The sequence below is a fragment of the Pristis pectinata genome, chromosome 21 (assembly GCF_009764475.1).
Source record: "Pristis pectinata isolate sPriPec2 chromosome 21, sPriPec2.1.pri, whole genome shotgun sequence".
In the NCBI taxonomy this organism is placed as follows: domain Eukaryota; kingdom Metazoa; phylum Chordata; class Chondrichthyes; order Rhinopristiformes; family Pristidae; genus Pristis; species Pristis pectinata.
The window spans coordinates 16,493,955-16,519,504 of NC_067425.1; the positions used below are offsets into that span (position 1 = coordinate 16,493,955).

Sequence of the window (25,550 nt, forward strand, 5' to 3'; positions counted from 1 at the left end):
GTTCTGTTTATTGTATGCTCTTTCGCATGCATGCAGTGTTGTATTACATCTTTAGGTTGACAAAAGTTTTAGGTGTGCCTGGTGTTGATCCCAGCATGCCCCTCTGCATCTCATTAGTTGGGGTTGGTTCCCAGCCTTGATTGTAATGGCGGAATGATGAATATGCTGAGTCGTGTGGTAGTGGATTATGGTGCATTGCTGCTGCTTCCAATGGTCCACAATGTTTTGTGGATGCCGAGTTTGAACTGCCAGATGTATTTTGATTCTATGCCACTTTAATATGCTGTTAGAGATGCACTATGTAATGGACAATGCCCTTGAAGAGTAGATGGAACTTTGATTCCATGAGCAGTGTTGCAGTGGTTACTTGTACCAATGCTTTCATGGACAGATATATCTGCAGTCATTAATTGGTGAGGACAAACTCAACTATTCCTCAAATTGATTTCTTGACTGTTTGTCCCAAATTCAGGACTCAGCCAACTTTGTTAGCAGCGGTGTTTCGAAGCTACTTTTCGAGATGGATATTGACATCTTCCACCAGAGTCCATTCAGTGCTCTTGTTCTTGCTTCTGCAGCAGTTCTTGCGAGTGTATTTATCATGGCAGAGCACTGAATCGACAGCTGATTATGGAAGGCAATAGATAGTAATCAGTATTTGGCTTGATCCTATGAGACTTTATGGAGTCTGGAGTCATTGCTGTGGATTCCCAGAGCTGGTTCCCCCTGCCTGTAGGTTATTGCATTGCCATCTGGAGGGTCCTGTCAGCAGAACAGGACACACACAATTATTCCAATGGGGAATCTGTTGTCTCCAAGTATGATCCTGTGAGTATGACAATGTTTGACTGATGGTTGATTATTCTGTGGGATGGTTCTCCCTATTCTGGCCACAGATGTTCGTGAGGAGGACTTTGCAAGGTCAACTTGGCTAAAAGCCCCTTTGCTGTGCATGAAATTGGTGGCTAGGTGAATGCCAGAAGTTCCTTCCAGTTTTATCCAACTTCCGTTTTAAAATGGTGGTCGTGATATAAGTAAATGGCTCGAACTATTTCAGAGGGCATTTAAGAGCCAATCAAATCGTGTAGATCTGGATTTGCATTTGGGCCAGACAGGGTAAGGCTGGCAGATTTCCTCCCCTGAAGCACACAAATGGTGGGTTTTTAAGACGGTCTGTCTATCATTATTTGGAGTAGTTGTCTTTTCTCTTTTTAAATTTTGAAGTTATTTTTAATTTGCATTTAAATTGGGATATGAACTTCTGTCTCTGGAACATTATTTCAGCCCTTTGGGCTGTTAGTTTGGTAACGTAACAAGTGCGCCAATCATCAACCACTGTGCTGTGATCCGAATTACAGATATGACTTTAAATATCTCCAGTGTACTAGCTTTGATCAGTCATTCTGGCATTTTATTGCACCTGATGGCTAAGTAAATACTTTCTCATTTTGTTTAACTTGTTTCAGCAGGGTGATTCAAACAGAGTTAACTGATTTAAAATCTTAAAGCACATGCGTGTGGGTCTCTCTGTATGTTACATTCTCTTGCAACTTGTCCATTCCTCCCTTCAGCTCTTCAATTACAGTCCAATGAAAGTGTTATTCAAGTTCAGTCTTACTGAATGACTGTTGCACATTCATTTCTTTTTTCCAGTTTCAGGAAGACCGGATTTACCGACATCTGGAGCCTGCCTTGGCTTTCCAACTGGAGCTGAATCGAATGCGGAATTTTGACCTAACTGCAATGCCGTGTGCCAATCACAAAATGCATCTATATCTGGGTGCTGCAAAGGTGGAGGCAGGAATCGAGGTTACAGACTACAGGTTCTTTGTACGAGCCATTATCCGGCACTCGGACTTGGTCACTAAGGTGAGTCAGATGAGAGCAGCAACTGACAGAACGGTTCCTTCAAACATCAGTGAAAACTTGAATGTTGAACCAAAGGGAAAGGCTAAGAGTGACAGAAAATCTGGTTGGAGAGGTGGGTTTTGGATCAGTTGAGATGGGGCATGGGAGGCTGTCAGGAAAACTTTGGAGCAGTCAAATGGTTGAGAGTTTGAGTAGCATTTAGGTTGAGGCAGAGGGATCTGATAAGGAGGTGAATGTGGGAAATTATTAGAAAATATTCAGTTGGAATCTCAGCATGGTATTGACGTTGAATACTAAGCTGCAGAGTGATTCAACCCAAGATAGGAGATGGAGTTGGTGGCAAGGATTCTACGGAGGGATGTAAAATATGGTTTTCATCTTACCAACATTTAACTGGAGGAAATAATATTCTATAAGGGACTAGATATCAGATGAGCAGTGTAACACAGATAGTGGTGGCATTGAGAGAGGTGATAGTTGTTTATGGGTGGTGGCAGCATGCATGTGAAAGATGGCCCCATTCCTGAAATCCTCCCGGAAACAGAGTGTGGATTAGGATGAGGAGGAAGCCAAGGATTGACATTTCAGGGAGCTAGGGAATTGGTTGCATGATAGCAGGAAGAGGTTCCACTGCTCAAGACAGCATAACTGGAGAGGAACAAGGCAAGTATAGTCCCATTGAGCCATTAAGTGAAATGAGATTGGGGTTGCTCAATTGGAGATTTGTCAACAGCCTGACGGCATGAACATTTGAGATCTCCAATTTCAGGTAATCTGCTCCCCCTTCTGTCCCTTTTTCTCTCTCCTTCTGATCTACTGGGTCATCTTATGCACACCTTTTCTTCACATGCGCGCGTGCACACACTTTTTCTCCCCTCTCCCAACCTACAAATGCTCATCACCCACATACTCCTCCCACTAGCACCAACCCCCCCCCCCCCCCCCCCCCCCCACTGTTCCCATCTACCCACCCCACTTCCCTTATTTGGACCTGCCCTTCACCTTCCTTTCCTATCAGATTTCATAATCAGCAACCCTTTGTTGCCTCCACCTATCACCTCCCAGCTTCTGTCACTATCTCCACCCATCCCTCCCCCACCTGACTCCTTCTGCCCATTAGCCCCTCCTCATCTAGATCCATGTTGCTTGCCAACTCTTGCCCCACGGCATCCTCTCATCTTTTACCCTGGCTGTCTCTCCTCTCCTCTTTCAGTCCAGATGAAGGGTCTCAACCCAAAATGTCAACTGTCCATTTCCCTCTTCAAATGCTGCCTGACCCTCTGAGTCCCTCCAGCAGCTCTTTTTTTTGGGCATGAAATTTTGACTGTTTAAGCTTGGAATAAACCTGATTGTACTCCTCCAATAGAAACCACATCATGAGTTATATTGTGTGCTATAATTCTGAGTAGCACTTTACTTTGTTAATGTGTCTGCCAAGTCAACTTTTTTTATTTTACTGCATTTTAATGTAACTTTTGATGGTCTATTTCACTTGATACGATTTTTCACTTAATTTGAAAAACCTCTTAGAAAAGTTGAACAAGCATAAAACTGTGAGGGCAGGTAGCACATTAATTAAAAGCCCCATGATGCTTTAAGCAAAATGACTCTAAATGAAACAAACCTGTATTTAAGGGTTACTGCTTTTTGATTTAAATAAGTTGTTTTTTCATTTCTTTTGCAGCCAATGATTAAATGTGACCTTAGTTTTGTTTTTCAAAATTCAACTGGTTTGATTATTTTCACAGTTAATTGAGAAAAATATTGCTCTGTGCCGACAGTGTTCTTGCTGATTTCTTCATTCAGTTTAACTGCACGTAACCCATGGGATTTTAATTGAGTTTGTTTCTATGCATTTCTCCATTTTCTGTGGGGAATTTGTCTTTATTTTATTGTCTTTTTTTTTATCCACTCCTTTTCTGAAAGCCCCATTTCTTGGTAGGATACAGATGCTGGTTATTCCTTGGATTTATCAAATTGGGATTATTTTGGAGTGTGGCTCCCAACACTAAATAGCACTAGAATATTTCATCCACAATAGTATCATTCCCAAGCCAAGATCCATCTTCCGACAGTCCAAATCATCCCCTTCAGAAGATCCTCAACCAACGCATTCTGGTCTTCCTGCTCTTTTTTTTTGCAGCTAAAATTTCTGAATTCTATGCAATCCAGGAATAGTTCTTGGGTTCAGCTATCCATTTGATAAGTTACAAATCCATTGAAGACTATCTGTTTCCCTTTGTTTTTATTTTACTTTTTTTTTCATTTTTCTTTATCCAGCCAGACTGACAGTCAAATGAACCCATGGTCAATCTATTTGGCAGGCTGCTCCACTTGTTTCCAATTAGCAACTTAAAGTGCTTTGTGCTGCCCTCTGTTTCCCTGTCCCCTATCTCCTCTTCTCACCTTCCAGCCCTGTCAAACACAGGTGCAGATGTGAGATGCATTCAGTCTGTGCTATTCTGCTCAGCAAAGCTTTGTAGAATGGAGCAAAAATTAAACATCTCCACTTCATGCTCTGGACCATGAGGTTGCTAATCATTATTCTTATCTCAGCTATAAGTTCTTGAATTCTGTGCAGAAATGAGATGTAGTCTTGGGTGTGCTATTTGTGACCTTAAAAGGGCTATAAGTTAGTGTGTCCTTCATTAGGTTTGCTATGAGCTCATTGTGAGATGGGGAGTGGCCCTGTAGTAGGTGCTACTATATAGCTGGTGATACTCTTTTTATTATGTGACCGTAGAACCTGCAAGGTAGGGATGTGTTTGGCTGGGGTGTTGGAGACATGAGGTTCTCTGTTGGAGAACTGGAGTGATTGGGATCAGAGGTGTAGGCCGATCAGCAGGAGGGCAAGGGTTGATGAGAGATGGTTAGGCGTTGAAGTCAGTGAGTAGGGAGTTGGTATCCTGGAAGTGGTGGGATTGAAGAAGAGGTAAGTGAAATGGAACTGATCTGAGTGTGGTCCCAGCCCAGAATAGTATGATGAAAATGTAGTTGCTCTGAGATTGCTCAGCAATGTTCGCTCTAGTGACAATGTGGACTGATTTCCCATGGTGTGTTCCAAAGAAGACTTGAACAGGAAATTGTCATTTGATGTATGTTTGTCACAGAAATCCCCTCAGATGCACATGAATGAATCTTGGCCAGAACTGTCTGGTCAAATTTCTGGACTGGTCCATTTTGATTTGGAAATGGTTGCATTGGGGTTCCTTCTGGACAAAAAATTGACTTTGTACATGCACAGTGCTTAAAATAACAGTGCTGTGTGATTAAATTTCTTGATTGCTTTACAATGTTCCCTTTTTTTGTTGGTCCCTCCCCTCTGTTGACCTCTAAACTGAAGGACCATAAATGCACAAGGCAAAAATAATCCCAGCAAATTGCCAGAGCAGCTAGAATTTATCATGCACTGGTGCTAACAAACCTTTGAGAACAATTCCATTGTTGTATCAGATCTGTTGTCATGTGCAAAGCTTACTAAAGCATTGCAGACAGTTCTTTCTCTTAAGAAACATCCAAGGGCAACTACTCCTGAGTGCTTGACATCTATGGTATTGGTGCAAGTGAGATATGGTGTGAAAGGTTCATTAGTTTCTGTTCCATTATACTCTAGTAGAAAAGTAGATTGTGCTGATGAACTTGCAATTTATCTAGTCTGAGCTTTTTTTTTATTAGAGGTGTTCAGATTTTGGATATTATCTGGTATGATATGTGGTTTTAGTTTTCTTGCAGTTATTTTATTAGATAGTCAAAGAATATTATACAGTTTAACTAATTTTGCTTACAGGAAGCTTCTTTTGAGTATCTACAAAATGAGGGTGAACGTTTATTGCTGGAGGCTATGGATGAGTTGGAAGTGGCATTTAACAACACTAACGTTCGAACAGACTGCAACCATATCTTCCTCAATTTTGTTCCCACTGTTATTATGGATCCTTCAAAGGTAGGCATTTGCCTTTTAATTTATCTTGAGGAAATGGAAGCAAATAACGATCTAGATATTTGGGGGCTTGTGGATGTGCCTACTGGTGGACTGGTAGTGGGCTGTTTGTGGGGTGGTTAATTTTGAAGAAAATTTAAGATCCGAATTTATGCTTCTTGGTAACTTCAGCCTCTCAGTGGAGGGCTGAACCACATCTCCCAATCTCCATATCATTACACTTTGGCAACAGAAGAATAACATTGACAAGAAGCTGCACCACATATTCCAGTTTGTGCCACTCAGTTTGATTTAGAATCCGAATCATAAGTTGAAGGTGTTGCTGCAGTAGAATAGAGAATGTGTAGTATAGTCACCTGCTACCAGGTTGCTTAATGATAACTTTGAGGTGGACACTTCATGGCTATACTGAAATTGGGTACAGATCATATTACCATGTAAAGCTAATGTTTTATACTTAATAGTTTTAATGGCTCCATGCACAAACACATTTTGATACTGGGCTTCGCTCTGTAGAAGTTCTCCAGATCTATTCTTGTACTCAAGTTACCCGACCATGGTCTAGATGCATCAATAGCCTCAACATGCATGGACTAGATGAAAGAATTAAGCAGCGATTCCAGATGTTTTACTAGCCATGACTACCCAGGAAGGTGCTGGTTTTGGTTGAGGGCACCATTCAGCCCTTTGTCAACTAGCCTAATAACATTGACTGTCCAGGTTCACAATTTTAATCAGGCTCCCTTGGGCATGGTTGACTGGAAGACAACTGGGATTGTTGAATCCTACTATAAGAGAATTTATTCATTAGGAGCACGTACAAACTCACTTGATACAGTTGGTATGTTTCTAACTTTAAATTAAGGTCATTAAACATGATTGCACAATGGCTGTTTTCAGTAAGTCTGCAGTGGATGAAAGTCTTCTGTTTTTGTTTCGTCTTCCAGATTGAAGAGTCTGTGCGTAGCATGGTGATGCGATATGGCAGTCGTCTCTGGAAGCTGCGAGTGCTTCAGGCTGAGTTGAAAATAAATATTCGCTTGACACCCACTGGGAAGGCAATTCCAATCAGGCTGTTTCTGACCAATGAGTCTGGTTACTACTTGGATATCAGTCTGTACAAGGAGGTGACTAACTCCAGGACTGGTCAGGTAGTAGCTTGATGACCAACTTGTATATTAAGAGTTTTATTTTCTGAAGCTGTTTTTGCAATGATAAGTATCAATGTACCACATTGCAGAACTGGGACACATCTCCTCTATGGCAGACTTCTATTCATAAGCCCTGTCTAATTTTTGGAACATGGAGTAGCTTATCTAATTTGAGATGTTTAGCTAGACCAAGATTGGCTGCAGGCGAGGTCTCTCGCCTCACCACTGCTGCTATAAATGTAAGAAGTTATGTTGAGCATTATTGATTTTTGTGGCTAAGCCGGTGTGGGAAAGGACATGGGGGTGGGGAGGGAAAACAGAAGGGGGTGAGTTGGTGTCTGGAACCGGAGTCGCAGTCAAAGGGAATGGTTTTAAGCAAATGCAGCACAGTGGATAGGGATGGAATTGAACAAGAAGGTCAGGAAATGGTGGGTGAACAAGCACGCATTAATGATAAAGTAGAGGAAGCAGGAGACAAAGTCTAGTTTAAGAAGAGCAGGTAGTATGTGCGGAAGCTGTAACCAGAAGTAGATTAATGTGAGGCAGGGCCATTGAGTGCTGAGAGAAAATTTTGAAGTCTGTTTGATGGGACATTGAGAGCCACTGGCACAGTGATGTAGCAGTTAGTGCTGCTACTGTACAGCTCCAGCAACTCAGGCTGCCTGCATGGGTTTCCCACAGGTGCTTTGGTTTCCTCCCAAAGACATTCAAGACAGACTAATTAGCTATTATAAATTACCCCTAGTGCAGATGGGTGGCAGGAGAGTTAATGGGGAATTAATGAACATGTGCAATGGTGTTGGTTCCAGGAAGATAAATAGGAGAATGGGAATGATGGAAGTGCCCTGAGTACTGGCATTTCCATGAGGGAATGGCCTCCTCCTATGTTGTAAGAAAACATGAACTTGCTTGGAATAGATTTGATGAGGGTACTGGACTCAGTGTGGTGGTCGTGGGCTGGAGAATTTTGAGTGACCTGGGATGGATGGAGGTAAATACTGGTGCTTTATCCTGGTCATAGATAGGAACCGATACTACTCTGAGTTGGGTTATTCTCATGTCAAGTGTGTATTGAACAATGCTGCGATCGCTGGAAATGAGTGTAGCCACTGCACTACATAGTGCGGCGGCTGAGAACCCACCTTGTATCTGAGGGGACAAGGCCATTGATAGTGAAGGTGGAAAAAAATGTTCCAGGTGCTTGAAGTCTGAAATGAAAACAGAAAATGCTTGAAAGATTCCGCAGAACTGGTGGCATCTGTGGAAAGAGCAACAGAGTTAATGGAGCAACAACCACTCTGCTGGAGGAACTCAGCAGATCGAGCAGCATCTGTGGGAGGAAAGAAAGTGTCGACGTGTCGGGTCGACCCTAAATGTTGACGGTTTCTTTCCTCCCACAGATGCTCCTCAACCCACTGAGTTCTTCCAGCAGATTGTTTGTTGCTCCAGATTCCAGCATCTGCAGACTCTTGTGTCAACAGAGTTAACGTTTCAGGTCAAAGTCCTCTTACCAAAGCCAGGAAAGAGGTAAAGGTAAAATAGTTTTGGAGGAAGCCAACAGAATAGTTTCGGGAGAGGTCAACAGATGAATTGGTGACATCACTGGTGGCAAACCATTGGAGAGGAAGAGCAGAATCTGACGGTGCCTGTGGGTTGTGGGATGTACTATTTCCTACCAAGAGCAGCAGAAGCACTGGAAGGTTAGGAAGTGAAAGAATACCGGAGTAAATTGAAGTCTTTCTGCACCATGGCACAACGTATCTGAACTTCAAATCAGTGTTTCCCTAAATCTAATATTCCCACATTGCAAATTATGCCACTCCAACTTCCAACCTCCACTCTCAGCCATTGGAGTAATTGTCTTCTTTTGTCAAAATGTTTTCCTTTTCCTTTTTCAGCCACTCTGGTATCTATTATTTTAATTTCTCAATACTTGAGAGATGAAAACTTTCTATGATGAAAATCATGGAATTCTACACTTTGTAATTTACAGCTTGACCTTTTCTGTGATATTCTTCTGATTGAGTTTATGATAATGAAATTACTGAGTATACATCCAACAGCCACAGCAGGAAGAGATGGGGGCAAAAGGAGTGATTAAATCTCCTGTGTTCTTATAGTAATACCTACTATTCTTAGCCACGGTTGCTGTGGTTCTTTGTACAGTTTGATTACATTAACTCGTATCACAATGGCTTCAAGGCAAGCCCTTTCTTGTCAGTAAATAATGCCACAACTTGTTTTTTTTGTAATTGTGCGGAATAAGACTTTTCATGGCAAAAACTTTCACTTTCATTATGTATTGTAAATGACAAAAGAGGTCAGGGAAATGACTACTAGGCAATACAGTGAAAGAGGATATTAGAATGTTTGTGTGGGTAACCTCTGCTAGCCTTTGGAAAGATTCCTCGGAGACCGCTCGTACGCATGATTGATTGCTTTCCACGCTGGCTGTTGATGAAAGATATAGCAGTAGCAACAACAGCAATGGATTATGGCAGGGATGCCTACTGTGGCCCTTTCAGAGATGTGCCACTAATCCCCAATGTGCAACGTACGGCAACTTATCACTGTGCTTCAATGCACATACAAGAAAACCCCATAGTCCAGCTCACATAGGAGCAAAACAAGACAGGGGATGGAAAAAGGTATAATTGCAACAAAAAAAGGCCAAAGCTGCTGGGAACGTGTGGCAGGCTGTTTGGCATAAGGGCATGCCCTCTTTTCAATTGGTGTGAATTCTGTTGATAGTTCATGAAGGAAGATTTTAATGTCTTTCACCTTTGTAAATAAAAAAGCTCTTCAAATTCTTGAGCACTCAGTGCATTATGTTTGAAATCAGAATTACAATGTAGCATTTGACTAAAAAAAAATTGTAAAATCTGTTCAGTAACTCTTGCAGATGCATACATATTGTTGTACAAGATCCATTAACAAAGGTTTCCTAATGCAATTACCTAATATCAATAAGTTTTAAATCTCAAGAGTATACAGATTAGGGCAGCAGCAAATGGCCAGATTTAATCTATGTAATATTTGACCAACAAATGTTTTCAGCCATGTTCAATTTATGTATTATGGAATGAAATGTAACTCATGAAATTTGGACTATCAGCACTTCCCTTGGCTTTCTCAGTTTTGCCCTCAGTACAGGAAAACACTGATAATCCAACACTCTTGGGACTTTGGTAATGCTAGACTAGAGGGGGCATGAAATATTAGCAGCAGCCAAGATTAAGAAAAATTCCAAAGCTTTTTGAGTATTTAGAGTAGGGTCCATTAGTAGCAATCTGCGTATGGAGCTGGAGGATGTAGGTGAGGTCTTAAATGAATGCTTCTCATCTATATTCACTGAGGAGAAGGAGATTGTAGCAGGAGAATTCAGGGAGGGGGGTGGTGAAATTCTAGAATGTGTTAGTTTTGAAAAGGAGTTATTAGGTGTCCCGTAAAAGTGAATAAATCATTGACAGCTGATGACACGTATGGAAGGCAAGGGAACAGATCACTGTGGCCATGACAATTTTTTTTTTAAGTCTTTGCTGGCCACTGGTGTCATGCCTGATGACTGGAAGATAGCAAATGTAGTACCTTTTTATTCAAGAAGGGCGGCAGGGATAAGTGGTCACTGCAGACCTGTGAGTCTAATGTCAGTGGTAGGGAAATCATTGGAAAAAATTCCTGTGGGACAGGATGAACCTGCATTTGGAAAGGCAGGAATTAATCGAGGATAATCAGCATGTCTTTGTTAGGGGGAGTTCTTGTCTGAACAATTTGATGTGAATTTTTTGAAGAGATAACAAAATGTGTTAATGAGGGCAGTGCAGTTGATTTGGTCTTCATGGGTAGTAAGGGATTTGACGAAACCGCTCATGGAACACTGTTCCAAAAGGTTAGAGTCCATGGGTTCCAAGGCAAGTTGGCAAATTAGAATCCAAATTTGCTTTATGTAAGGCAGAAGGGAGAAGGTGGAAAGTTATTTTTGTGATTGGAAACCTGCGACCAAAGATGTGCCACAGGGGTTAGTGCTGTTTGTCATATGCACTAACGATTTGGATATGAATGCGGGAGGTCTGATTGGTAAGTTTCCACATGACAAGAAATTTGGTGGTGATGATGGTAGTGAGGAGAATAATATTGGGTTACAGGAAGATGTCGACGAGTTGGTGGAATGGGCAGAGCAATTGCCGATAGAATTTAGTCCTGATGGGTGCGAGGACCAGTAGGTGTGAGCACTTTGAGAGGACCAGTGAGGGTGGGACATATGCAATGGATGGTTGGGCTCTAGGGAGTATTGAGGAGCAGAGGGACCTTGATGTACAAGTCCAAGAATCCTTAAAGGAGACAATACAGGTAAATAAAGTATTGAAGAAGTCTTACAAGATGCTAGCCTTCATTAGCTGGGGCATAGAGTATAAGAGTTTACGGTACAACTTTTATAAAAGATTAGTTAGGTCACAGCTGGACTACTATGTGCATTTCTGGTCACCACATTATAGGAAGGGCATGCTTATACCCCACAGGGTGCAGAGGAGATTGACCAGGATGGAGCATTACAGTTATGAGGAGAGACTGAATAGACTCTGTTTGTTTCCTTGGAACAGAGGGACAATCAGAATCAGATCTATTTTCACTGACATGAGGACCAGACTGAAGTGTATAAAATTAAGGCATGTGGACGGGGTAGATAGTAAGCAACCTTTCCATATAACTGATGTGTCAAAAACTGGAGGACATAAGTTTAGAGTAAGATGAAGAGGTTTAAAGGGGATCTGAGGAAGATTTTTGTTTCTATTTGGAGACTGCTTCGAATTTGGAGCGTACTGCCTGTTTGGGTGGTAGAAGTAGGTATCTTGCAACATTTAAGAAGTATCTAGAACAAGCATTTGAATCGCGAAGGGACAGAAGACTATGGACCAAGTGCTGATAAATGGGATTACAGATGGGTAATTGATGGTCAGCAGGGATGCAGGGAGCCAAATGGCCTGTTTCTGTGCTGTATGACTGTATGAAAGTGCTACATGTACACAGCAATTCAGACTACAATGGAGGAAAAGAGTTAACATTTCAGTTAAATGGCATTTCATCATAACTGGGCAGCATTAGATGAAGCAAATTTTAAGATTCAGGGGAAGGGGAGAAAGAAACAAAATGAAAAGTCTTGATCAGGTGAGGGGTAGGAGAATGAAATGACAAAACAGATGTTACGAAATAGATGTGGTACAGACAAGCTATAAGGTCTGTCCAGAGGAAGTGAAAATGAGAGGAGCAGAATCATTGTCACTCTCCAGACTCAACAATTTAGGTAATGTGACTTGTTGAAGGACATCTGTAGACGGTGCAAAAATCCAAGTGATGGAGAACTTACTTGATTGGTAACCAGAAACATGAGTCAAACTTGTGTGTAGGTTGTGGGTGACGAATAAAATGTTGGTCTTTTTCAAGGCAGTTATGTAATACCTGATGTAGAGAAAGTGCATTGTGATGGCAAATAGTCAATTGAATTTGCCCTTTCAGTTGGAAAGAATGTTTGTGACCAGTAAAGTGGGATATAAGCAGGAATAGAGAAAGTGTTCCATTTCCTTTGCACATGTCAAGAAGTTGATGTGAGAATGGGAGGGATCCAAAGATATGGATGCCGCTGAATAGCTCCAGCTTTGTTTTTATTTCCTGTTTCCACGATCTGCAGTATTTTGCTTTTTTTTTCAATTAATAATAGTGTTTATTTATGATCAAAAGTCATTTTGAAAGCACTGACAGAATGAACATTTGTTCAGGACACAGGAGTTAACACATTTATAAAAAGGATGACTGTTCATTTATTTGAAAAATAAAATCCTTTCACCTTTTCTTCTGATAACAGATCATGTTTCAGGCCTATGGGGATAAACAGGGACCATTACATGGAATGCTTATCAACACACCTTATGTTACCAAAGACTTATTGCAATCTAAGAGGTTTCAAGCACAATCCCTTGGAACAACTTATGTGTACGACTTGCCCGAAATGTTCCGACAGGTAAATCCTTTAGAAACCTATTTTTATGATGGTGTTGGTATTATGTGATGAAAGTTTGAACTAAAACTTTTGCAGATGGTATTTTATGAGGCACAAGGTAGAATGAACTTTTGGGAATGTGTTACAAGAGTTAACATTGATTCAAAGTGTTTCATAATCATTGCAGTTTTTAAAAAAAATGTTATTTGAATTTTAAGATGATGACTATGGCCCCAGTCTTCCTTTGCTTTTTGTTTTAAATGCCTGTTTCTGATTTGTCTTTTTAATATGATAAACTTTCAAGCTATGTTGATTTGTATTAATTATTTCTTTTGTGATATTTATATTCAACCTGACTTTTGATTAGGGGGCAAGGCTGATTTCAATTTGAATATTAAATTGTCTAGTTAATTGTAAGATGCTTTCAAGTCATCAGAGGAAGTTATCAAATGAATACTCAACAAATAGTGCTGCAGTGTCAAAGCTCCATCAGACTGGTTCGATCTTAGCTTCTGATGTTGGCTGTGTGCAGTTTGCACATTCTCACTGTAACCACATTGATTTCCCCCAGGCACCCCAGTTTCCACCCACATCCCAAAAATGTGCCAGCTGTTACATGAGTTGGCCACTGTCAGTGTGTGGTAGGAAAATCAGTAGAGTTGATGGGCTTGAGAGAGAGGCAGAGAGAGTGGGATATTTCATGGAAATGTGGAGGAATTGCATTGCTCTGGCGTAGACTCAATAGGTCGAATGATCTCCCTCTATGCTTTAAGAAAATAAGTATGAGAATAACTGTGTAGATCACTATTTCTGCCAGTTTAGCCACATCCAGCCAGAATGGGTGGTAGACGTTATATCATTGAGAAATGTGTCCCTGAATTGGTGGGGAGGAATGATCTCCAAAGATCCCAGCCTCTGATCACCCTTCGAGCAGTAGACTTTTTGTGGGTGTTAGCCAGGAACAAGCTTGGCTCTGATGATGCCCTTTTCTGACCTGTCCCAAATCCAACTCAACCACTAACACTCCATATTGTCTGTCAAGGGTTACACAATAACCAGTGTCCATTTTGGAGTATTGCTTAGAAGCATATCTGCCACAGGACTGGAAGAAGTCTAAATGTGTCCAGGATTGCCAGGGGTGTGGAGACTGAGGAGAAGTGTGAAATATTTGTTGGGAAAATTGAGAATTTAAATTTTTATGAAAATTCAGTCCTGCATAGAGTTAGAGAAATTTCCAACACACAACAAAGTGCTGTGGTTCACCATGACTGTGCCAGGCTTTTGAACAATGCAAAACTAATCTTGTCCTATTCTTTTTCTCTAGATAGTTCTGCTTCAACTATTAGAGAAACTTTTTATCAAGCTGTGTGATGATCCTCCCTGAACCACATCACACAGCAAAACAAATCGAGCTCCATTACACATCAAAAAATTCATCCTGGAATTTTAAATTAATGGTCACTAGCTTCTTCAATCAAAGACCCATAATTTTATTTTAAAAGTTATGAAAACATCATAATTTTTAAGACAAGTACTGACTGGCTTCTGGCTTTCACTGGCCCAATGGAAATGGCCTTGCTAGTTTGTGTTTCATCATAATTATTCTTTTCATATCTTGCACCATCCTGATGAATCTATTCTCTGTGGCCACTTTGCAGTAATTCTCAGGTTTTTTTTTGAGTAATTTTTAAAAGTAATTTTAAAAATTCTGGTTCAAGAGTATTGGGGAGGAGGTGCTTTGTTTGGTGGTGTTTTTAAGGCCTATTGTATTGACATCTTAAATGCAATGACTCCCCAAGTAGGTTGTTGTCAGAGCAGAATGTTATTTTATCTTCTTTTGGGGTTTTTATCTTTAGTTTTTGCTCCTTTCCTCTGTATGTTAACTCTGGATATCGTAGATGTGCAACACCCTATTTTCTTTTGTATCTAAGCTTTCATTACAAAAAAAAATTTGTTAACAATTCCAGATCTCCTCATCCACATATTTCCAGCAGGCAACACTGATTTGGTGACATAGAGCCCAAACTGTCCTTCATTATGTACACCTGGACATCCCTGTTATCTCACGGGCTGTCATTTCTTTGTGGTGGGGTTGGGGGGGGGGGTTGGAATTTTGAGCAAAATGTTAAGTTCTAGGCTGTTGCAACTTGAAGTAATGAAACAAACAAGAACCATGAAAGTGATTCAAATTTCCTTATACAACGGTGGGTTGGAATACACTTGTGCATTCTTGAACTATTTTATGCAAAGCCCCTTAATTTATCAATGACAGGTTTTTTTTTCATCTTTTTAGTCTTTAATCAAACTATGGACCTCAATGGAAGTTCAGGCCTATTTACCTCCCATGCCTGCAGAGCTCCTGACGTTCACAGAGTTGGTGCTAGACAGTCAAGGTCAGCTGGTACAGCTGAATAGACTACCTGGTGGCAATGAGGTAAGTGTAATGAAACTGGAAAGCATGCTGCAGGTGTGGCTCTAGTATTTATGGAGGTTAGCCAGATGCCAAGCATAAAACCATTTGGCTAAGAAATGGCATTGTCTGAGTAATTAGACCAAATAATTCATGCACTGTGTGTGGAATCTTGCTAAACATTAATTGGCTGCTCTGGTTAATTGACTTGCCTATCTAGTCATTGGTCCAAAGAACCTGTGGACAATGTCTTTTTTTTATTCTGCAGCAGCAATATCTCAAGAGTTCTCTGTAGATTTATCCTTGGTCCCCTCACTCTTCTCATCTGCATGTTGCCCTTGGCATCATCTGAAGACTGATGTCCAGTTCCAAATGTACACTGATGGCTTCCTCACCACTGACGGTCTCTATCCCTCTACTTCATCTTTATTCGGAAGCTCCTTGTCTGGCATCCAGTTCTGGATGAGCTCCTTTTTGTTTTTTCCCAAACTCTATTTTCTTGCTAGAATTTCTGTTTCACTTAGTCAGTCACCGTTACAGGCTGATGGGCAATTTACAGCCTCTGCATTCTTTTTGACCCCGAGGCAAGCTTTTGCACCAAATGCTCTCAAAACAAAGACCCGTGTCCATGCAAATAAAATTGCTTGTCTCTGCTCCTAGCTCGGCCTATCTACTACTATTACTGTTCATCCTTTGTTGGCTCCAGACTTGATTATTGCAATGCTTTCTTGTTCAGACTTCCATTCTCCAAATTCTATGACTTTGAGTTTATCCAAATTTGATCTACCCTTGTTGTATTCTACTTCAAGTCCAGCTCACCCATCACCCATGTAGTTAGCAACCTCCTGCACCTGCATTTATAAAGGTCTGTGGTGAAATAGCACCGAGAGTATTGTACACATATCTGGTCACCTGACCTAAGACTCTTTGACTCTTCTCACTTAAGACGCAATGATTCTTTCTCCTTCCTTTGCTGATACAGTTTAGCTGTGGTAGATTTGGGAAACTGAATTATAGGGTAAACATTGGATGGGCAATTGCTGGCATTTAATGAAATAATACATGATTTACGACAAATGTATTGCTCTTAAGATTGGAAAAGGGGTGGCTCAATGGTACAGCTAACAGAGCTGCTGCCTCTCAATGCCAGAGAGCCGGGTCCAATCCTGAGTTTCCGTGCTGTTGGTGTGGAGTTTGCACATTCTCCTCAGAAGTGGGTTTCCTCCGGTTTGCTCCCACATGCTAAAGGTTGGTAGGTTAATTAGACCCAGTAAATTGCCCCTAGTGTGGTAGAATCAGTAAGAATTGATGAAAATATGGGGGAAATAGAAAATGGCATTAATGCAGGATTAGTGTAAATGAACAATTGATGGTTGGTGTGAACATAGTGGGCTGTGACTCGAATGTACTTGCCTTGGGTGGAGTGTAGCGAAGATTCACTTGACTGGCACCAGGGATCGTGGATTTGCTCTGTCATGAGAACTGAGTTGACGTTGAATTGACTAGGCCTTTTCTTCACAGTTGAGGAGAATGAGAGAGGATTCATGTAGTCCTATATTGCAGCTTCACCAGGTTGGCACCTCATTTTGAGGATCTTGGTGCTGCTATTGGCATGACTTTCTGCACTCCTCATTAGACTAAAGTTGGTCACCTGACTTGATTTTAATGATAGTGAGGATATGATGCCTGTGAGTTCACAGTATGTGCTGATGGTCCATAGCAGCTTATGGATGCCCAGTTTTGAGCTTCTGGACCCTTTGAGTCTATTCCATTCAGCATGAATGTAGTGTGAGACAGTGCAACACAGAGTGTTCTTATGAAGGATGAAGCTTATGTTCACAGGGTCTGTGTAGTGGTCACTTCCACCACTGCTTTCATGGACAGATGCATCCATCGTAGGGAAATTAGTGAGGATGAGGTCGTTGACTTGTATCTCATGTTGGTTCACTTGCGAGCTGCTGCAGTCCTAATCTGTCAGCTATGATCTTCAGGACTTGGCCAATTTGGTTACTGGTAGTGCTACTGAAGTTGCCTTGGTGATGAACATGGGAATTCCCCCACCTAGAGGATACCGTATGCCCATGCTACTTTGGATGCTGCTTCCAAGTGTTGTTCAACTATGAGGAGCATTGAATCATCAGCTAAAGGAAGGTGATAGCTGGTTAACGGGATAGGTTTCCTTGCCTATGTGTGATCTGATACTGTGAGACTTCATGGGGTCAATGTTAAGGACTCCCAAGGCTGCTTGCATTTTGCTGTATATCACATTACTGCCCCCTTTGGTGAATCTATCTTGCTGCTGGTGCAAGGTGCACCTAGAGATTGTATGAAGGAGTCTGGCATGTTAACTATAAGATATGATTCAGTGAGGATGACTTTGCTGGAAGCAACTGCTGTAACTGAATTTGATGCCTAGTTTGATGACAATGGTCCTTCTGGTGTTATTCTTTCTCTCTTTCAATGCAATGGCTATGGTACAGTTCAGTGGCTTGTTAGGCCACTTCAGAGGGCACTTGAGAGTCGATCATATTAGTGATGTACGGGTCAGACTGTGCAAGATCGGCAAATTTCCTTCCCCGGAGAATATTATAAATGCAAGATTAATTAGATGTGGAAAAAATGTGTGACAAATTTTAAAATAACAATTTTATAAAATAATTCATTCTCATGCACATTTTTGCCACAGGAAAAGGTTTCCTCATAATTTTAGCGAAGTCTGTTTTCGTTCTTGTGCTGATAATTTTGTTACAGCTTTCAGAAAAGATGTGGACATAAAACGCTGCTGGTAGCTAACTGTCTTCATGAAGGTTGAACTTCGCTATCTTACAAAGTATTCCTGCAGGTGGTGACTACACAGATTGACTCTGACTCTGTTACAAGCGCTCTCATCTCTGTAGAATGTCCTGGCCTCAAGTGTCGGTACACAGACTAGTGCATGTAATCCAGACATTTCAGCACTGAGGAAATGTTGTATTTCAATGGAATTGCCTTTTGAATGAAATGTTAAACCAAGGCCCATTGATAGAAAACAGCACATGATGCTATTTTTAAAAGGGGAGTTCTTTTTGTAACAGCTATTATTTACCTCTGGACAAAACCACCAGAGAGTGTTGTGGTTACTCATCTCATTTGATGTTTGTACAAGGTCTGGAGGTGGCGCAGTGGTTAAATTATTGGACTAGTAATCTGTAGGCCTAGACAAACAATCTAGAGATGTGAGTTCAAATCCCACCACAGCAGCTGTAGAATATAAACTCGCTTAATAATTAATAATTTGGAGGGAGGAAAAAAACAACTAGTCATTAGCAACGACATCCACAAAATCTGTTACTGATGTCCTTCAGGAGAGGAAATCTGCCAGCTTTACCTGGTCTGCTACTTAATATATTTGAATTTGACTTCAGACCCATCCATGTGATTCTTCTAAATGCCTAGCAAGCTGCTTGGTTCAAGGGCAGTTCGAAATGGGCAATAAATGTTGGCCTTGCTAGTGATGCTCAGTCCTAAAAAAAGAAGTAACGGATGGATGCTATGGTTCTAAAGTACTTCATTGTCTACTGTGTCAATATCCTGAAGATGTGAAAGGCACTGTATAAAAACAAGCATTCTGCTTAAATATTGGTATTTTTAATGACAGTTCTGCTTTAATGATAGTCGAGGATGAACATGAATTCAGAAAGAAGGTTTAACTTTCAGCAAAATTTAACTTTTTTCCAACTAGGTACTTCACATACCTGTTTGGGTAATTTCTGTCACTTGTTAAGTAGTTTATTTTAAATAGTTTTGTTGAAATACCTCAAAGAGTAACAAGAGGAAATATTACCTTGTACCCTAAAACTACCATTGAGATAAGTAAATCAGAACCAGTGGGATTTCTCTGTTGCCCAGTGAACTCAAATATTGAAATCACTCCTGATTCTCTACTGGAACCTAGTTCTACAAGTGCCCATCTCCATATGATTTTGAGCAGTGAGTATGTGGAGGCTGAATCACCCTCTGGTGGGGAAATTCTGTACCCCAAATTCTGTAACCAAACCTGTACTGAGCTGATATTCATAACATTTGCCAAGCAGAGATTTCCTTCAAGAACCCAAGGTACTGAAGCTTTCATTGAGACTCTGGTTAATTCAGTCCAGACCACCTATCAAATATGGAACATTTCCTGCTTATTCTCGTCGGTGGTACATCTGATCTAAGCGAAGTTTTTCTTTAAGGTTACAGGTCCTCCCTAGGTTACGAACGCCCGACTTGTGTACAGCTCGTACAAACTTTTGAGAGATTGGAAGGATGGATTTGCCGGCTGCTGCGGGGCTGCAGGCATCTTCTGCCACCTTTGGAACTTGGCTCACAGCTGCATTTCCAACTTGCAAACTGTTCGGGTTACGAGCAGTTCGCAGGAATGGAACCCTGCCATAATTTGGGGAGCACTGGTACTAAAGAAGAACCAAACTTGTATTTATGCAGCAGCTTTTGTGGCCTTGGGATGTAAGAACATAATAAAGTGTAACCTGTGAAACAGAAGCAAAAATAGGCCATGTGGCCTCTCTAGTTACCTCCGGTAATCAGCATGGCTGATCAACTTCCTCAATTCTCCCATCAGAGGATTTCCCAGAATTCCAAAATCTCAATCTTTGATGTACACTGGTGCCCCACTTGCATTATCCTCTCTGAGTGCTGATTTGTTATAGTGCTCTTGGTCCTGGAGTCCCAACACAGACAGATCAGTACTCCTCTGTACTTTAAAAGAAGACATTCTTTTAGGTTGTGCACTGCTGAATCAGAATCTGATTTATTATCACTGACTTGTATGACGTGAAATTTGTTTTGTGGTGGCAGTACAGTGCAAAGACATAAAATTACTATAAATCACAAAAATAGTGCAAAAAGAAAGGAATAACAAGGTAGTGTTCATGGACTGTTTGGAAATCTGTTGGTAGAGGGGAAGGAGCTGTTCCTGAATCAGAGTGCGAGTACCTCCTTCCCCAATAGTAGTAACGAGAAGAGGGTGTATCCCGGATTGCGAAGGTCCTTGGTGATGGATGCCACCTTCTTGAGGCACCACCTCTTGAAGATGTCCTTGATGGTGGGGAGGGTTGTGCCCATGATGGAGCTGGCTGATGGTGTTGGGAGCTTAGAGAGCCCTTGCTACAGCAGTGAAATGATCTCAGCCCACGCAGATGATGTGGCGTGAACCACTGAGGCAATGTGCAATGCCTGTCTATGGAGCGCTGGTATTGAGCTGGCTGGGGCAATATTATGGTAGGGCTCAAGGCTACACCTTGGCTGGTATGGTCAGAGACAAACAATTTCTGCCATCAGCAAGCCACCCCCTCCCCCCCCCCCCCCCCCCCCAAAAACTAAGATAAAAACTCATTGCCTGAAATAGTTGAGCCTCCCTTTCCCAATGTATTACTTTGTTTTCTCTCACTACTGCATTGTGCTGTTTTCTGTTTTCTATAGCTACCCATACCATATTGCTTTGCATACACTTCCTATAATTTCACTTCATTTAATATCGTCTATGTTCACCCTAACACTAGCCATAATTAAACTAATAGAGCATGTACTGTATTCAGTTGTTAATGAATAAGATGAAAGTTTTTAATATTATTTGTTAGACTAACAAAGCATTTATGCGAGAATTTGTGTAAAGTCAGATTTCCATATGGATTATGGAAGTCAGGTCTTCCATAAGCCGGGAAGCCCCTGTACTCCAAGTCTTATCTTGCCAAAGAATAGTAAAGTTGTAGCAAGACCTCCTTACACTTGTACTTCAGTTTTCTTGCAATAAAAGCCGGAGCATTTTCTCTTTCCTAATTGCTTGCTGTGCCTTCATATCAATTTCCATAAACGCATGTAAGGGGATACCCAAATCTCTGTGAACACCAACAATTAGTAATTGCTGACATTTTAAAAATAGTTTTTCTATTCTTCTAACACGAGTGAATAACCTTGCATTTGCCCATATTATAGTCTACCTGCCACCTTGCAACCTCTCTGCATTGTCTTCATACCTTCCTTTCCCAGCTAGAATAGTTAGAAACTTGAATGTTATATTCCTTCATCTGAATGCCTAATTTGTCCTGTGCTATTTGAAATATCTGCAAGGGTTTTATTGTTAGAGTGCTTTTGGATAGGAATGGGATTTAGTTGAAATTAAGAATATTTTTGCATTATAGGACCAAAAGAATGCCATTGAATGAGAATGTGGTTAGATTTGTTTTTTTTTGGAAGAGTGAGAAAATGGACCAAAAAGTTTTGTGAATGACTATCATCTGAAAAGCATTGAAAGCATCATAACAATAATTATCCCTCTTGAAAATAGGTTTACAGGCAGCCCAACTTTGCTTGTCCTGCTTAATGTGATCTTGATTCCTTTTTGTATTTGGGCAAAATTATAATTTCTAATTGCTGAATTTTATTTCCAAAGATTTATAAAAGGATTTGCTCCACTGCTTGTAGCCAAGGCATAGTTTGACAGCATCGCAGAAACTGAAGCTTAATTTTTATTTCGTAAAATGTAAGAAACCAGTGATTTCAGTTTGAGTGTTTTAAATCCTACCCGCACAATATAATTTTCCAACGGGTTCCTCAATCTCTCAACCATTTTGTATATGTGTATATCCCCTTAAGTACTTTAATATTAATCCCATGTCCAAGTGCAGTATGCTTGTGAAGAAGTGAACCCAGCCACACAATTTCCATTCTGTGCTGCAGTTGATGAAAACTCAGAAAATGGACAATTCCCAAAGGAGTGAGGTTTGCTCCTGGTTGAAATTACCAGCTGCATCGTGCTGCTTGGACTTGAATATGTACCACTTGCTCTGTCTGATGCTGCGCAAGCAGTATATAATGCACTACTGTAGCATCTCAACAACTCCAAAATAGGATTTGGTGTTCTAATTAAAGAAAGAAGCTCCGGGTAGAAAGAACTCATTTATAAAATAGAGTTTAGTTTATGCCGCTAGTGAAGTAATTAATGAGCAAAGCAGTATTTTTTGATAGAAAAATAAGGAGGATAAAGTTGTGTTTAACCCTTTAAGGGCTACAGTCCTTTATTTGTTTTTTGTTTCTTCCATATTCATAATGAAAATTGCCCAAAATGGTGTTACAGTTAGATTGAGCTCTCCCTTGGTATTATTCACATGGGTTTGTGTGAAACTTATTTGCTGCCTGCTTTAAGGATAGCATTGAACTGTTATTTGTTAAAGTGTACCAGTTTCTTTAAAAAAAAAATGGGACTACAGAAGTTTGTACCAGTACATTTTTGTTTGATGTGCTCCAAGGTAATTTTAACACAAGAAAATTGTTTTCCCATTAAAGCAGATCACTGTGTACTAGGTCAGATTTCCATTCACTCAATTTTCCATATCTGTTACTTCCCCAAGTCTTTCACTGTGTATAAACTAGTTTATCTCCTCAGTAAGAAAAAAAATTAAAGAATGAACTTCCAAAGAATTCCAAATGCATTCATTTAAGCACATTAATTGCTGCTTGTAAAATCTATCCATGGCTTGCCTTCATAACAATGAGGGATAATCTATTTTTAGTGGTATTTGTTGAGTGATGAATATCGTGGGAAGAATATTTATTCTACGTAAACCTAGATCGAGCCTTTGTTTATCTTATCCAAAAGGCAGCATCTCTGGCAAAGCAGCACTTACTTAGTACTGTACTAAATTGTCATTTACGATTATATGCTTAAGTTCAAGGGTGCTTTAAATCCATTATCTTCTGAGACCTAAGGGTATTATCTAAACCAAGTCTGTATCTCAATTGCTGTATGAACTATTCATGCAGTAGGCATGAAGTTGACACATCCAGAAGAGATGTGTCTATTTTAATGCAAGGAGTGTTGTGAACAAGGCGGATGAGCTTAGAGCTTGGATCGATACTTGGAGCTATGATGTGGCCATTGCGGAAACTTGGATGGCTCTGGGGCTGGAATGGTTGATTCAAGTGCTGGGTTTTAGATGTTTCAGGAAGGACAGGGAGGGAGGCAAGAGAGGTGGGGGAGTGGCACTGTTGATCAGAGATAGTGTCACGGCTGCGGAAAATGTGGACGTTGTGGAGGGATTGTCTACGGAGTCTCTGTGGGTGGAGGTTAGGAACAAGAAGGGGTCGATAACTGCTGTGTGTTTTTTATAGGCCGCCCAATAGTGACAGGGTTATTGAGGAGCAGATAGGGAAGCAGATCCTAGAAAGGTGTGAGAATAACAGAGTTGTTGTGATGGGGGATTTTAATTTCCCAAACATCGATTGGCATCTCCAGACAGAGAGGGGTTTAGATGGGGTGGAGTTTGTTAGGTGTGTTCAGGAAGGGTTCTTGACACAGTATGTAGATAGACCTACAAGAGGAGAGGCTGTGCTTGATTTGATATTGGGTAATGAACCTGGTCAGGTGTCAGATCTCTCAGTGGGTGAACATTTTGGTGATAGTGATCATAATTCTATCTCCTTTACGTTAGCACTGGAGGGGGATAGGAACAGACAGGCTAGAAAGGTGTTTACTTAGAGTAAAGGGAATTATGAGGCTCTCAGGCAGGAAACTGGAAGATTAAATTGGGAACAGATGTTCTCTGGGAAAAGTACAGAAGATATGTGGCAAATATTCAGGGGATATTTGCGTGGAGCTCTGCATAGACATGTTCCGATGAGACGGGAGTCATGATAGGATACAGGAACCGTGGTGTACGAAGGCTATAATAAATCTAGTCAAAAGGAAAAGAAAAGCATACAAAAGGTACAGAGAGCTAGGTAATGTTAGAGATCTGGAGGAGTACAAGGCTAAAAGGAAGGAATTTAAGAAAGAGATTAGGAGAGCCAGAAGGGGACATGAGAAGGCCTTGGCGGGCAGGATTAAGGAAAACCCCAAGGCGTTCTACAAGTATGCGAAGAGTAAGAGGATGAAATGCGAAAAGATAGGGCCTATCAAGTGCAGCAGTGGGAAAGTGTGTATGGATCTGGAAGAAATAGCGAGGTACATAATGAATACTTTACGTCAGTATTCACCACGGAAAAAGATCTGGGGGATTGTAGTGGGGACTTGCAGCGGCCTGAAAAGCTTGAGCATGTAGATATTAGAAAAGAGGTGGTGCTGAAACTTTTGGAAAGCATCAAGTTAGATAAGTTGCCGGGACCGGATGAGATGTACCCCAGGTTGCTGTGGGAGGCGAGGGAGGAGATTGCAGAGCCTCTGACAATGATCATTGTGTCGTCCATGGAGACTGGAGAGGTTCCGGAAGATTGGAGGGTTGTGGATGTTGTTCCCTTATTCAAGAAGGGGAGTAGGGATAGCCCAGGAAATTATAGACTGGTGAGTCTTACCTCAGTGGTTGGTAAGCTGATGGGGAAGATCCTGAGAGGCAGGATTTATGAACACTTGGGGAGGTATAATATGATTGGGAATAGCATGGCTTTGTTAAGGGCAGGTCCTGCCTTACGAGCCTGATTGAATTTTTTGAGGATGTGACTAAGCACATCAATGAAGGGAGAGCAGTAGATGTAGTGTATATGGATTTCAGCAAGGCGTTTGATAAGGTACCCCATGCGAGGCTTATGGAGAAGGTGAGGAGATATGGGATCCAAGGGGACATTGCAGTGTGGATCCAGAACTGGCTGGCCCACAGAAGGCAAAGAGTGGTTGTTGAAGGGTCGTATTCTGAGTGGAGGTCGGTGACCAGTGGTGTACCTCAGGGGTCTGTACTGGGACCCTTACTCTTTGTGATTTTTATAAACGACCTGGATGAGGAAGTGGAGGGGTGGGTTAGTAAGTTTGCGAATGACACGAAGGTTGGGGGTGTTGTGGATAGTTTGGAGGGCTGTCAGAGGTTACAGAGGGACATAGATAGGATGCAGAGTTGGGCTGAGAAGTGGCAGATACAGTTAAACCCAGATAAGTGTGAAGTGGTTCATTTTGGTAGGTCAAATATGTTGGCGGAATATCGTATTAATGGTAGGACTCTTGGCAGTGTGGAGGATCAGAGGGATCTTGGGGTCCGAGTCCATAGGACGCTCAAAGCAGCTGCACAGGTTGACTCTGTGGTTAAGAAGGCATATGGTGTATTGTCCTTCAATCGGGGAATTGGATTTGGGAGCCGAGAGGTGTTGTTGCAGACCCCACTTGGAGTATTGTGCTCAGTTCTGGTCGCCTCACTACAGGAAAGATGTGGAAGCCATAGAGAG

At 41.3% G+C, this 25,550-nt stretch overlaps 1 protein-coding gene across 1 annotated transcript in view; it reads left to right on the top strand.

Moving 5' to 3' along the window:
- Nucleotides 1–25,550, top strand: part of acaca (acetyl-CoA carboxylase alpha) — a 237,926-nt gene that overhangs the window by 100,379 nt on the left and 111,997 nt on the right. The window contains 5 exon segments of the mRNA XM_052035876.1: nucleotides 1,654–1,869; nucleotides 5,657–5,812; nucleotides 6,757–6,960; nucleotides 12,821–12,976; nucleotides 15,249–15,389. Of these exon segments, the coding sequence (XP_051891836.1) occupies nucleotides 1,654–1,869; nucleotides 5,657–5,812; nucleotides 6,757–6,960; nucleotides 12,821–12,976; nucleotides 15,249–15,389 (873 nt within the window).